At 42.5% G+C, this 15995-nt stretch overlaps 1 protein-coding gene across 8 annotated transcripts in view; it reads right to left on the bottom strand.

The window, feature by feature from the left end:
• SMARCD3 (SWI/SNF related, matrix associated, actin dependent regulator of chromatin, subfamily d, member 3) overlaps nucleotides 1-15995 on the bottom strand; it is a 106862-nt gene that overhangs the window by 44076 nt on the left and 46791 nt on the right. For all 8 annotated transcript variants that reach the window (XM_026843989.1, XM_026843988.1, XM_026843987.1 and 5 more), the window contains one exon: nucleotides 13461-13503. In XM_026843989.1, coding sequence (XP_026699790.1) covers nucleotides 13461-13503 — 43 coding nt within the window. The remainder of the gene's footprint in view (nucleotides 1-13460; nucleotides 13504-15995) is intronic.

Genomic DNA, 15995 nt, shown 5'->3' on the forward strand with positions numbered 1-15995 from the left:
AAGCAACATTTATCTCATCATTAAACAACGGTGGGAAATAGAAGTGTCAGTCTTTAGAACAAGTCCATACAGGAAACAACTGCTCTGATGTACAATAACTTAGTTATCTACTAGATGATTTGATAAAAGGATGGTCACTATCTATGAAGCAGAAGCAATATTACTACAGAAAGAGATGACTGTCCGTTTCTCTGGTGAAACAGAAACCTTGAGGAACACTGCTAGTAGGAGATGCAAACAGGAGTACTGTAATGCCTGGGCCTCTGCTGAATTTAATACAAAAGTAATAGGTTGAAGTTGTCTGGCCTGTACTATACAGGACATGTACCAGCTCCTCTCAGCCTTAACAAATATTATATAAGAAAGTATGAGAGAGGCAGAACTAAAACCAAACGGTTGCTTGTGCTCTGTCAACTTCATCTGCTTCAAGTATGTCTGAATACTGCTCTCCAAGACAGACTCTTGTACTGCCAGATTCCTGGGTTGGAGATGTACTGCACTTATTTGCAGAAAAACTAATTTTGCTGTGTTATGAACACTTTATAGGGCAATTCAGATAGTACTGCATAGCAGTAACTGTCCTTTTCCCTGTGTTTATTTATTGTTCCATTAATCTTAGCCATAAATTTTAGCATCAAATTTCACATACTATGCATGACACTGGGAAGGAAAAAAAAAAAAAAAAGCTACCCTGCACTGGGCCAAGAACTGATCTTTCTGGTCCCACTAGAAATGACCCATTCACTGATATGTCTCCAAATTGACAGTGAGGGACTTCTTAATTTAAGGTAACCAATAAGCTTACTTATAATGTTTGATTTTTAGTTGAGAAGTCATTGATAACAGATCAAATGGCTTGAAGAAATCCAATAGTATCAACACAATTTCTGTTATCAAAGAACCCTGTGATCTCCTCAGAAAAAGGCAGGCTTGTTGAACAAGATTTAATTTTTACAAAGCTGCACATAGGTCTATGAAGCATCAAAATGTTCAGATGTCTTCACTCAGGTAAAGGCACAAGGATCTCCTCAAACAATGTAAAACTTAACAGAGAGGTCAAGAGAAGCCTGGGCACGGAACAAAAAGATCCCTCCTTATCTAGAGAGCAGGAAAATCTTCCAGAGGGGAAGAAAGATTCTCCAACTTTGAATTTATATTTTGCTGTCTCCCTGTCACCAAGAAAAGGAAGGGCTGTGTGTGAACCCTAACTGGACTTGGCTGTCAAGCAGAAAGGAGAACATAAGAAAACTATTGTTTAAACAACAGAAGGGCATACTCCTCTCCTTCTCTGCACCTGCAGCAGGGAGTAATCTAATCCAGTAATCCTTAGCACAGAGGTGGAATCAGCAGTCTTCACTTCCCAACCCTCAAAAAATCATGTTTTAATTCAAAAACTTTTCCCCTCTTTTTATTTTGATAACCCATTAACTCCTAGTCCTATCCCTTACTTAGACTCAACTCCATCATAAACATTGTTATCCTAATAATTCAGTTGTGTTGGGGAACGGTGCATTTGTAAATGTATTTAGAATGTTACCTTTATTCTGGCTATCTCGTTATTAAATAAATATTAGCAAAGGAAAATAGTTTCATGAAATAAAATATTTATCTGTTTATAGTCACACAGTTATGGGAAGAAAACCAAAGAGTTAAGTCTCATTTTGATTTAAAGTAGAGAAGAAACATGGAATGAGGTCAGATAAGCCTGTTATGTGCAGCTAAAAGATATCAGCAAGATTTACTTTGATTTCTCTACAATGTTTTAAGCAGAATGTCATGAACATTTCCCAGTTATGAAATAGAGTCATGGACATTTAAATCTAGACTAAACTCTCTCCAGTACACCAAAGAAACAAGTCTGCTTCAGTCTCCAAGGCTATAGAGAAAGATACACATTATGTCAAAACTGATCTAATGTGTCCATTCCAAACTAATTACTGCTGTGGCTGGAAGAGTACTAAAAAGCATCATGTAAATTCCAAATTTATTCTTCTAAATATCAAGAGACAAAGCTGTATCACTTCTGCAAGAAGATTATGTCCTCTCTGTTCTTTAAAGATGTCAGAAGTAATGGAAAAAATAAAGGAAAACGGGTATTTTAGACTTTCAAGTGGTTCTTAGGGATACAACCCTTCACAAGAACTTTTTGAGGAATTCACAGTGACACACACATAAAAAGCCATGTGTTGTCCAAGAAAGCTGAAAAAAAGCAGTAAGACAAAGATTCACTTTTCATCAAGGCCAAGTGATATATGAAACTTTACATCTTTCAACAACTCTGACTTGGCATTTTTATTAAAATGACCCAGAAGAGGACAAAAGACACATAAATGCATTAAAAGCTGTAAAATTTTTAGTTAATCACATCCTGAAAAGACTGTAAGACACTTCAGAAAAGGCTTTTTCTGAGTTTGCTGACTGAGCTGCATGATGGCAGATGAGTTGCGATACTGAACAAACACAATGGAATGCACAGTAATTTATCAGTACTGGTGGGTACTAAAGAGACCACTGCTACTGAAGAAAGTGACCAAAACTCACTGTGGGTAAGCTATTGAAATCATCTGCATGAGCAACAAAGATGCTTGGTTTAAAGAAGAGGATGGTGAAATCAGAAATAAAGAGCACAGAGATATGGATCCATACCGTGGTGAACTGGGAGAAAGAAGCAAAGAATGTATAGGTACATCGTGGGGACTCTCACTGCTTCCCAGGGAAATATTAAAAGGATTTAGAAAATGGTAGGGGAGGAAACAATAGCCCCGAACACCACTGTAGACTAACAGACCAGTGTAGTTCTTAAATACATGAGCAGGAAGACTTGGAGTAAGACTAAGGGTTTTACAATTGTTGCCATTCTTGGAAATATCATAATCACTGAAAGAACACCAGAGTCACAAATGAAGAAATCTACTGACAAACTCAAGAAAATTCTGAGAAAAGCTATTGAGATGATTAGCAAGTAGGAAAACATCCTCTATAATACAAGGTTCCATGAAGCCAATTAATTTAGCTTCGCTTATGAGTATGTATCTATTTACACAAAAGAAAAAAAAAAGTTTCTCTGCCTGTCAAAGTGACAACACAACGAACTTGAAATTGGTTAAGTTCAGATTAGAATTAAAGTGAAAATTCTTAGGAGTGAGTGGAGCCAAACACTGAAAAAATTTGACAATGACTGCAGGGAATATTTCATCACTAGTGATTTTAAAAACATATGCTCTCACTTACAAGTAAATTCTCAGGCCTGTCTTGCAGAAGTTAAACAAAACCAAAACAAAGTAGCAGTAAATTCTCATGATAGAGTCAGACTTCAGATTGTCTAGTTGTATGACACTAAAAATAAATTAATACTTTTCTTCTCCTCCCAGAAGATCAAATATGTGCTCTTTCTTTAAAGTCTTCCACAAGAAGGCTAGTCACTCTCTAATAAAATTAAATAAACCATTCAATACAACTATTAGGAGTTGATATACGAGTATGCAGACCACAAAACAGACAGAATACTGATAGGAAATGACAGAAAAATAATCAGCATCAGTGATGGAAAACTGGAGCTTAAGCTGGGGATAGAGGTTTTCTTGAATTGCACTCATTGCCACTGACATATCCAAGAAGAGAGACATATGGAGGAATAGATGCTAGATTTCCCACTTCTGCAAAGAACAAAGCCATCTCCCATGCTCCTACCACCACACAGACAGCAAAACATAAGTCTCCACTATTCTCCTATTGCAAACAGGTTAGCTCTTGACTCCTCCTTACTGAAAATAAATTACAGGAACCATTTCTGTGACTTTTGCCATCAGTAAACAGAGGCTCTGCGAAGAGCATTTTTGGCACAGACAGTTTTCTAAAGGGGGTTGTTTGGGTTTTCATAAGCATCCTTAGCTAAAGTTTGGACACCAGCAAACCTAAGAAATATATCTCTGTCAGCCTCATTGACCTCCAGCATGACTGTATGTATAAAATCTTTCCTGCTGACAGACTATAACCCATTCTGCCATAAACTTAACACTGTATGATCTTGAATTCTGAAAGAATTTGAGTCTCTTCAAGTGAAGTATTGATAGGAGTACAGGCTACAAAAAAGGCTATATGCAGCTCAGCCTCCCTTGATCTCCAGAAGCCTTCAGTGCTGAGGCAGTCATTGCTTTGTTGTGTTCTGCTGGAAGGTGCTTCTGATATGCCTCGATGAGCAAACACCAAAGTCACTCACATCCTGGGAACAATCCATTTGAAAGTCTGAGGTTATGTTGATGAAGAGTCGTCAAACACACAAAAGATTCACTGAATATCTGGCCAAACAATGATTTGGGTAAACTGTTTAAGCCTCAGTAATCACATAATTTGGATCAGAAGGACCTCTGGAAGTCACATAGACCAACTGTTGCACAAAACAGGTTCAAATAACATCAAGTTGCTCAGGACATTGTCCAGTCACGTTCTGAATACCCTCAACCAAGGATAGATGTCCCACAGCATCTTCTGGCAGCCTGTTCCAATGTTTTGCTATCATCACTTTGTTTGGTGGTTTGTTTATTTTAAAAAACCCCAAGAGTTCCTTATACTGAATTGCCAGTCTTGCAGTGAGTTAATGTTGCCTCTCATCCTACCGTCGGGCACCTCCAAGAGAAGGCTGGCTCTACCTTTTCTTCACCATCTCCTACGGCAGTTGCACTCACCAACAGCATCTCCCTTTCCCCTTGTCTTCTCAAGGATGGACAAATGGTGCTCTTGCAGCTTCTCCTGGCAGGCCTGTGCTCCAGCCCCCCAACATCCTGGTGGTCCTCTGTGGACCTCACTCCAGAATGTCCCATCTTTGTGGTCCGGTGCCCACAAGTCCAGACGCAGCTTCACAAGCGAGGCGTAGCAAGAACAGCCTCTTTCCTTGACTTGAGGGCAACACTTCTGCTAATCCAGCCCGTTTTGCAGCTTAACTTTGTCACAGCTGGCTTACCTCACACCCTCATGCTCTGCTTGTTGTCCATGAGGATCCCCAGCTCCTCTCCTGCAAAACTGCTTTCCACTCAGTGGATGCCCACCCATGCCACTGCAGGGTATCATTCTGTGCCAGGAGCAGGACTCTCTATTTGCCTTGGATGAACTCTCCAATGTTGAGCTGCCGTCCTGTTTCTGCAGCCTGTCAAGGTCCCTCTGAACAGCCGTGCTGCCCTGGCTCTGACGTTGGCTTGGGGACCTGGGAGGCGTGAGGACAGGACTTACCAGGAGAAGCGAGGGCAAAGACAACACTGAGTGCCTTGGCCTTCTCCGTGGCTTCTGACATGAGCAACAGAACCAGACCCAAATCCAGGTTTTCTGTAGTCTTCCTTTTGTTCCTGATCCACTTGCAGAAGGCTTTCCTGTTGCCATCATGTCTGTTGCTTGGTTCAATTCCAGCTGAGCTCTGACTTTCCTATTTTCAGGCTTGAATGCTCAGGCACTGTTGTGCTCTTCCTGCTGAGCAGACCATCCCCGTTTACAGCTGTGTGCACTCCCTCTCTGCATTTGAGGCCAGTCAGGAATTCCCTGCTTAGCCCTGCTGGTCTCCTGCCAGGACCGCTCAACTTTCTGTACACTGGTCTGATCATTGCCCCTTTGCTTTAAGTGGTTGCCCTTGAAGTTCAGCCAGCTTCCCTGAGCCCCTTTGTCCTCCAGGGATCCCCACTGTCCCACAGGAGCCTTCCAGGCAGATCCCTGAACAAGCCAAAACCTGCTCTCCAGAAGTCCAGGTCTTGCTTGCTTCCCTCAGGATCACAAACTCTGCCATCTCATGGTGGCCACAGCCAGGGCTGCCCTTAACCTTCCCATCCCCAACCAGTTCTTCCTTCTTTGTGAGTAAGGGGCGCAGCAAAGCCCCTTCCCTTGTTGGCTTGTTGATCACCTGTGTCAGGAAACTGTCATCAGTCCAACCCAGGAATCTCCTGCAGGGCTTGTGCCCAGTGCTCCTGCCCTCAAAGCGGATGTCAGGGTGGTTAAAGTTCCCCCATGAGTATGAGGGCCTGTAACCAGGGGGCTTCCTCCAGATGTCTAAGAAAACATTTGTCTCCTTCTTGATCAGGCAGATTGTCTGTAGCAGACAGCCACCATGCTCTCACCTGCATAACTCAATTTTAAACTAAAGTTAGTGAAAAAAACCCTGAAACAGATACAAAAGAGTGTGTCCTTCAGACTGATGTTTCTTTCCAGGTGAAAGTTGGCTATCATTAAAGGTCGCAGAAAAAAAATAGAAATTGATCCGTTTCAAGTAGGAAAGAACACCTGGTGATATATTCTTCATTACCCAAGCAGGACAAACAAAACAGTTTCTGCAATTTGCTTTAAAAAAAAAAATCATCAGACACTAATAAATAGAGATTTGGCAACTTCCTTAGAGTTAGACTAGCCTGTAATTTCTATGTTTGAGAAAGGTAACAAAAGCCATGACCTCCTGCTCTTCAAGTCTAACTAGCTCAATTAGATCCTGAGACAATTTTTCTACTACCCATAGCTGATGCACACAACCTAGACACTGCAAAAATAGCGTTCAGAAACCATTTTTCCATTACAAGTGACGACTGAAGTCTGACATCATCTACTGGACAGTCTCCCTGCTAAGAAACTTTAGCCTACAGCTTATTGACAAAAGTGTCTCCACCACTGAGGCTTCTGTGGTGGTCAAAGAAGGATAGCTATGGGCTGACATTCCTTAGAAACTGTAACTTTGCGCCACCTTGCAAGTCTTGATCCCTAAGAGATAGTGTCTCAGGGAGGATTTCTGAGTGGCTACCAAAGAGCCAATAACAGCCCAGTAACATGGCAAAAAGCAATTAAACACTGTGCCATTCTGAATTTCATGGTCACATGCAGATACCATTCAAAAATGCAAAGATCCTGCAACACTACAAGCAACAGTTAAGCAAGTCTTTCACCAGCCACTCACGGTAATCAGTCATGAACACGACTAACGTGGGCAGACAGAAGCAATACATATAAGTGCCTAAGCTCTACACTGTTTATATTTGAATGTTTAATTACATAAAACAAGGCTATAGGTCTCATCTATAAATTAGGATTATAAGGAGTCCTTATGAGTTATTTTCAAAGTTCTAGTAAAAGCAACTCAGTAGCTCCTTTATATTCAGTGGCCAGGCAGCATCTATGACCCAGCCAAAACTCTGAGGCATTGAGTCCAAAGAAACAACTGAAGAGGTGACCACAAAGTCAATCAGCATGGTAAAACATCAACTCTAGAGCAGGGAGTCAGATGGCATATGAAAGTAACATTTCTGGAGACTTCTGCTGGAGATGCTCTATACAACAGAACCTGGATCACAGATACCAGCTTGAAGGGATGTCGGAAGATCTCTAGGCCAACTTCCTCCTCAAAGCAGGGTCAACAATGAGATAATGTTGATGTTTTAAGACTTTCAGAGGTGGAGATCTCACAATCTATTTGGGTTTCAATGCTTGACTGTCCTGTTGTGAAGAAGTTTCTCCTTACATATAGCCACCTCCTCTTGTTTCAATTTACACTTGCTGGCTCTCATTCTCCTGCTGTGCTCCACTGGAAAGCCTGGCTCCATCTTCTTGATCATCCCCTCTCAGGAGCTGGCAAGCTGCTATTAGGTCCCCCCAGAGCCATCCTTCCTCCAGGCTGAACACAAGGCCAGTTCTCTCAGTCTCTCCTGATGACCCTCTGCTGCACTCAATTCAGTTTGCCAATGTTTTTCTTGAACTGGGGGTCCCAAAACTGGACACAGTGCTCTAGCTGTGAGCTAATGAGTACTGAGCAAAGAGGGGTAATCAAGTCTCTCAATCTCCTGGCTCTGCTCTTGTTCATACAGCTTAGGACGCTGTTAGTCATCTTTTATGCCAGGGCACACTACTTCCTCATGCTCAGCTCACTCTCCACCAGGGCCTCCAGGGCCTTTCCAGAAGTGCTGCTCTTCAACCAGGCAACCCCAAGAGCTTACTTCCCCTCACTTTCCCAAAGAAGAATTTTGCGTTTGACCTGCTTGAATTTCATAAAACTCCTGTTGGCTCATTCCTCCAGTCTATCTGGCTCCCCCTAAATGGCAGCCTGTCCACAAGCACATCAACTGTTTCCCCCCACCCTGTGTCTTGGTGTCACCTGCAAATTTTAAAAGCAAGCACTCGGCTGCCTCCTCTATGTCACTAATACAGATGCTAAACCAAACAGCTGCCAGCATAGATCACTGCAGTACTCTGCTTGCCACTGTCCTCCTCGCAGAGTGCAACCTATTAGCCACTACTCTCTAAGCCCAATTATCCAACCAGATGGTTGTCCCCCCATCTAGACCATAATGTCCCAACTTGGATACAAGACTATTATGGGAGACAACGATGAAAACTTTGCTAAAGCTAATGTAAATTCCATCCACTGCTATCTCTTGCTCACAGATCCAGTCATTTTATCAGAGGAGGCAATTAGGTTGGTCAGGCATGATTTACCCCTTGTAAATCCAGGCTCACTGTTCCCTATCACCATCTACTTCTTCACATGTCCAGAAATGCGTTTCAGAGAGCACTTGCTCCGTGATATTCCCAGGGACCGAAGTGAGGCCAATTGGCTGCAGTTCTCAGAATTGTTTTTTTTGCCTTTTGCAAAGATGGGTGCAATAATTGCCTTTTTCTAGTCATACGAAACCTTCCCCAATTTCCACTACATTTCAAGGTGATAGAGTGGCCTTGCAAGGACATTGGCCAGTTCCCTCAGCACCCTCAGATGCAGCCTGATGGGTACCACAGAGCTGTACGGGTCAAGTTTTCTCAAGTAATCCCTGGCTCAATACCTGTCCACTGCTGGCTGTTCCTCTTGAACATGTTCACTGATCACAGAGGTATGGGAGACATCATTAGAACAGACTGAGACAAAGAAGGCTTTGAGTACTTCAGACTTATCTGTCTCTGTTGTCACTATATCACCCAGCCCACTCAGCATAGGGCCCACATTTTCCTTTGTCAGCCTTTTATTACTAATGTAACAGTAGAAGCTTCTCTTGTTGCCCTTGACGGCCCTTGGAAATCTCAACTTCAGCTGAGCTTTGACTTTCCTGAGACCATGTGCCCAGGCAACATTTCTAAGTTCCTCCTTTGTAGCCTGTCCCTGCTTCCACCTCTTGTACACTGCCTTTTGATGTTGGGACCTCTACTGTGAGTTCCCCGCTTAGTTAAGCTGGGCTCCTCATAAATCTGTTAATTTTCTTGCATATCAAGACAGACTGCTCATGTGCTTGGAGGGTCCTTAAAGACCTGCCAGCTTGCCTGAGCCACTTTGATCTTCAGAGCTGCTTCCCATGGGATCACACATACAAGTTCCCTGAATAAGCCAAACTCTGCTTGTCTGAAGTCCAGGGTCTGTACTTTGCTACTCTCCTTCCTCATTCCCTTCAAGACCTTGAGCTTCATTATTTCACAGCAGGCTGCCACTGATTATCACATCCCTAACCATTTCCTCCTTACAAGTGAAAGCAGACCCAGGTGTTCTTCACCTCTGATTAGTTCAGATGGAGAAAGAGGGGGACAACAGCCAAGCAGTGACTAAACAACAACAGGACAGTTATTATGGTGTGGGATCTGTGCAGAGAATCCCATAGGATGGTCAGTGAATGGCAGCAGGAGTTGACTGAATATCTGTGTAAAGGAGAATGAAGTAGAGAGGATGAAAAAGAGGGGACAGCTGTACAAAAACCTATCAGCATAGCTAGACAGAAGTCTTCAGGGGAATCTGGGGCCCAGTGAGAAGAACAGCAGTCAATACTAAGAGACAAACAGGCCATTGAAGGAGAATCAGTTTGCTGTTTCAAAGTTACACTCCACTCAGCAAGTTAAATGAGGAAAAGCAGAGACACACACAGCTATGGAGTCAGAATGATTTTCGTCTGAGATTCTTGCATCAGAATGGGTAGGCAAGGAAGTTGAAGAAACAGAGCAGTGAATCATAGTCACGGTGCCTGGCAAAAATGTAATGACTCAGAACTAAGAGAAAATAAGACACTGACCAGAAGTAATGAGACAAGGCCTGAAGAAAGAAGAGGTGCAATTTGATAGGCAGTCATGTTTCGCTAGAGACAGTTTGTGGCCTGAGGTCAAAATTGAGGCACAACTGCTAGACTTGGGTCACAAAGGTCACATCAGCCCCAGAGATCTAGGTCCCTAGCTATGAATGAAGATGCCTATGAACTTTTCCGAAATCCAATGAGGGTTTCAGTGACCTGAGAACAAGGGAAGGATCCAGACGTAAGGAAAATGGGGTGGGGTACAGCCTGCTCCATGGAACTGGAGTTAATGTTGAATACACTATAAAAAAACTAAGCCTCGTTACGTTACAGTATGTCAGCCTGGGTTTAACCAATTCGTTCTTTTCATTAAATTTGCATTTTAGACAAAAGATACACAGTAGATTCAATCAACCTGCATTTAAGTAAAGCATCTGACATACAGTCATAAAGGGAACCACTACTTAAGACTGAAAAATGGGGATTAGAACAAGAACAATATGTGGCAAAGAAGTAGCATACAGAAAAAGTATTAAGCAGGAAATACCTCATGGACCATTTTAAAACTGATTTTATTTAAATATTTTCATTAATAGCTCCAGCACAAAAAGAAGTATGCCAACAAAACTTAACAATGACAGATTTGGGTGGCACTGTCAATACAAGGCAGAGGACAGTACAGAGAATATAAGGAAGCTGAGAACTGTATAATAGAAATGTGATGAAATATAGAATTATAAAGCACAGGATCGTGTTCCTCAGAGTCTATACTCATAATTCCTGTTCTAATATGGCAATTCATCAGTCATGAACAATAGAAAGCAGAAATACTTGCGAGTATTAGTCAATTAGAGAATGACCATATGCGGTATCAGTCTAGTAAAACCATAAAAAATAAAATGTGATCCCAATCTGCATCACTTAGCTATTTCCAGTGGAGATAAAAATGCATCAGTGGCATTCAAGCACCGGTGATACTGGTAATCTGTATTACTATGTATAGTTCTGGTCTCCTGAGAGGCCAATTTAAAGAGGTTTGAAAGAGGTGAATTTAACCTGGAATAGATATAACGAAAGACTGTGAGGATTAGAATTGTGGGGAGCCCCTCCTACTTGGGAAACTAAAAGCACTTGCCTTGACAAGCCAAGCAAAAAAGAAAAATAAAAAGCTGCCAAATCTAAAGTATCTCAGAAGCGAGGAACCTAACTAGTCTTGAGGCAGCCGTTGTGTCATGGCTACAGAGGAAAGCAGACTGGATGCGCCAGGAGATCCCATGCAGTTCCATAATCCTACCTTCCTACATGTAATAGTTTGCTAGGTCGAACTTTCCGTATGATTATATCCATGCAAAATTAAATCCTTCTCAAGTATCTGAACTATAGCAGCTAAGCAACCCTACCCAGCTAGCAATATGCTCCAGCACTATACTACAGGCTTGATCAGAGCCTGGAAGTCCAACTGCAGGTTATCTGTGCCAACCACCTGACTTGCTATCACATCAAGTAACACTGAGAGCTCACCTCCTTTTCCACTACTACATAAGACAGTTTTCAAGAGTAAAATGTATTTAGTATCCTCGCCTCTCCCCTTCGTAATTCCCAGAAAACACAAGCAAGAGTGTGCAAAAAGCCTGTGGGTAACAGATGCTGATTGGCTGGAAAATGCTCCAAGAAGTTGCTCTGGAAAATGGGATGTTTTACTCTGTGTTTCACGTGCATTCCATAGCCACCAGTGCAAATCTTCCACTTGACAGGACACCGATGCACACAGCGTTTTCCCATCCCATGAACAGTGAGAGTAAGGAGGTTCTGATACACTGACTGTAGCCTGATGGAGTAATTTAATCCAGATGCAAAATTGTATCGATACCAGTGCTCCAGCTGCAGATAAAAACTCCACTGCAGACAGAACTCTAGCAATTTATGTTGCCTTATCACTCCATCAGTTAAAATTATTGGCTGACAGCAATAAAGACACTTGAAAGACAAGAAGACTTGGTGACAGCATGGTTCCAAAAAGGTGCTAGCATCTGTGTAAGTTTTTGACACACTTGAATAAGGCTCTACCTATTAAAGAATTATGAATTTGCTAAACAGAGGCACAAATCTTATGTTTCCAGAAAAGTTAGGTTACCTCTGTTCTGAGACCTTCTTATGTTATAAAGGCAGCAGACAAAAAAAAAAAAAAAAAAAAAAGCAAGCCTTGAAATGGACATAACTAAAATTACAGCCTCACCACAGAGGATATAAAATTGTCTGTGAAAACAATTTTTGTGAGACAGACAGAACTGACAACACAAGAAACGTAGCTTTCATTCTAAGAAAGTACAGACTCCAAGCAGAGCAGGAATGAGGCTCTAACACAAACACCATGGAGGCTACAAGTAGTTCAAAGGTCTGGATTTAATGGTGGCTTAGTCCTTTCAAGACAGCATCATGAGAGAACTAATGGCTAACCTAGAGAGGCTGTGCTTTCAGAGGGTGACAGGAGTTACAAGAAAAAAAGTGACACTGTGACATCAGGAGTATCAAAGTGGGCTCACCTCCTCGGGTGGCTGGCACTAGGTACCTGTGGAATGTCGCAGAAGAGAATGTGGAGGCTGCCATCAACTTTGGGTTTACACTAGCATTGGACAGCTAGACTTGAAAGGACGTGGAGATCTACACACCTGTCAAAGGAATTCTTAGCCCAGAAAAAGCACCAGAAGCCAAAGAAACTGGAACTAGGATGGTGAGGGTGTGTGTTTTGAAGACTAAGGAAGCTTGCCTTCTGGGACCAAGTAGGTTTTGGGGAAACTGTACTGAAGAGGGCACAGGAAAGGAAAAGCCTGGGAATAATGAAAGAGAAGGGGGGCAGAGAGAAATTCCAGTGTTTAAAAAGGAAGTAGAAGATTTAAGCATTGAGGATCAAGCATAGGCAGACACTGAAAGCTAGACATATCCCCAGAGATAAGAGAATAACTCTCCAGACAATGCAGGCCCCTTGAACTCTGTTGTTTACACAGGTTCACTTCAGTCCTACTAGGACACAACCACAAAAATTAGAACCTAGCAGCTCTACTGGGCCAGAGAGACCTAAGAACGAGCCCACCTCCTACAGGCACAGCTGTGCTCTGAACCAGCTTTTGGCCAGCCTCAAAAATTGATCAAAAACATCCTTAAGACCCAGAGGGCCCCAGCGTCAAGTCATGTACTTCGCAGCCCAGCACCACTGTCCATCCAGCAAGTGGCAGTGCTGGCTCGGCTAACCCAGTGCACGAGGAGACACAGGCCGGGCTGCACTCCACACTCCCAGCCCCCAGCCCCAGCCCCAGCCTTGCTCTCTAGACTTTCACCCACTGCCTACTTACTTTTTAATTAGATTTTTAAACAAAAAGTGAAAGTATTTTCTAAAATCCCTCTAATTACACTAAGATGCTGAACTGATTGTGAAGGGAATAGGAAATGAAAGCGACTCACCCTCTGAGGGAGAATTTTGTCAGCCATCTTCCTCCTCTTGGCACTGTACATTTTTTAAAGAAAAAAACACGTTACCATGGTGACAGATCTAGGAGTAACGAGGCCACCTGCTAAATTATCCTGACATCTCCACATGCTGGTGCACAGCTGTGCATGCATCAGCAAAAGGGTCTCACCCATGCCCAGGACCTAGGACCCCTTCTCTCAGCAGCCTGGGGAGGTAGTTAGCTAAGAACAAATCAGGGCTGTCTGTTATGCATCTTGGAAAGAAGTGTGCAAGTTCTTTGATCACAGCATCTTCTATGGTGCAGGGCGGCAATGTATGCAAGTGCATGTGCACATGCTGTCTATAGATACAGAAAAAGCATGTAGGAGGACAGTGCGCACGTGTGGAAGCGTGCATAGATATACCTATGCATATGCACATGTAAGCGTGAGTTGAGTGCCTGTAAACAGAACGTGAACTTGTTCAAACAGATGACATGCATTCATTCATTCATGCCCCAAATTAAGTGCTGATTAAAACACACATATATATGTGTATTTCATACGATGTATGAAAACACATACATATATACACACGCTTCCCTACGTATATACACTTGTTTTATTGTAACGTATTTCCATGAGTGATATACAAAGGTAAGTGGGCTTACATTTCCATATTTGTTCATCTTTATGAATGTATGTGTGGGAAGATAAATATGTGCCTGTAGTGTATATACTTAATGTCCCCCATACCTATACCTAAGCACATTTATATATCTATGCTTTTAAAAACATACTTGTGTTCGTGTACATCCACACAAACGTATATGTGCCTAAGAAATGATACTGTCAGGAAGATTGCCAAATACATTGTCTTTTGAATTCTTCAGATTCTAAGAACCATTTGTGCCCACCGAACCTGTCACCTAGAGTTCTCTAACAGGGCCAAGAGGGAATTCAGGCCTATTCTTCACCTCTATAATTTGTGAGGCCTTTATCTTAAACAGGAGATGAATCACTCCATCTGTGACAGACAAATGGGAGAAAGCAAACTGCCTGCTGCTGCTCTGCCATGTCACAAAGATGCCCCTCCTGACTGTTTTCATACAGGAAGTCTGTCATCAGCCATGTCCACATAAAAGCTGTTTCCACACACATCAACGTGGCATACTCTCTTCCTACATTTTCTAATAATAAGCACAGCCTGAAATACCAGATCCTTAGATTCTTCCCCATCCCCATATATGCCAAGCCTGAGGAACTCTTTGTGCCTGGAGGTGCAAACTATATCCTTCCTCAGGGGCAGAAATTTCATCCACAAAGACACACCCAACTTTGTAGGTGAACAACGTTCCTTTTTAAAAGCATAGGCATAATGGGACTGGAATGTTACACGGTGTGAACCTCCAACACCTTCCACAGCTCACAAATCAAATCTGCACTGAAATACTTCACAGAATTCGGGAAGTAATGCCTGACCAAGCTCCACCCTCCCAAAGGGAAATGGGATATGCATGCACCTGCAACAACCCCAGAGGCTTGCAATTAAAAAGCAAGTAACAAACAAACAAAAAGCCCCCAACAACTTGGGTCTCAACTAGCTCTCCAAGAGTCTACCACAGAAATGAGATTTTTGTCTTCACCAAACCTGCCAAGAAAGGACAACTACACCTTCTTGGCCCTTTTGTGCCATAAAACCTAGAACTCCGTTACTCCAACAAATAGACCCAAAGTGCCAGCAAAGTTTGCCTGAAAACCCAGAAAAACTTCAATGGGAAATGACAGGGAGGTAATAAAATGAACAAGGGGAAAACATTCAACACATTATCTGGAGGGAAGGCATGGCAGAAGAAACAGAAAAACTTTCCTGAGTACCTAGGAAGCACTGGTGTGAGCTGGACTTGGTACAGGAGAGATTACTGCTAGGTTCCAAACTAGAAGCACTGAAGTTAAGAACTGGGGAGGGGAAAGTGCTTCCTTCTCTGAATTAGGCCATCAACTTTTAGAAAATACTATTCTTTAACGATCGCAGGAAACTAGTTAGTAACTGAAGTTTACCTTAATTATCCAGCAGTGGCAATTTTTCAGGTTATATCTACCCTCTATACTTGAAAGCTAGGCATTATTTTGTGCAGTTTCCTGGAGTACCTCCTGGGAGGTGCTGTGGAATGTGCATTTTGGCTAGTGCTGGGCAAGGCCTCCAAGACGCACATGCATCTCTTGTGCTCGCGTGCTGCACTCACACACATTCCTTCTGTATTCAATCTTATTCAATCATAATGTATTAATACTCTCAGGATTGGTGTCCTTTCCAGATGCATCCCAGATATAAGCATTCCCAAGTCTGGCTTGCTGATCCAAGGCATATAGCCTGGACAGAGCAGGGCTCCTGAAGCACTGAGTTTAGAGAGTCATGGTTTACCTACAACTAGATATGATGACACCACCAGAACACTGCATCCATATATACACTTCTAAAGATTTTGCAAAAGGCAGACTACCCAGATGACTGCACCCTATGTATTAACCAGGAACTGGCTCACACTT

Source organism: Athene cunicularia, assembly GCF_003259725.1.
Source record: "Athene cunicularia isolate RWA chromosome 2 unlocalized genomic scaffold, athCun1 chr2_part2, whole genome shotgun sequence".
Classification (NCBI taxonomy): domain Eukaryota; kingdom Metazoa; phylum Chordata; class Aves; order Strigiformes; family Strigidae; genus Athene; species Athene cunicularia.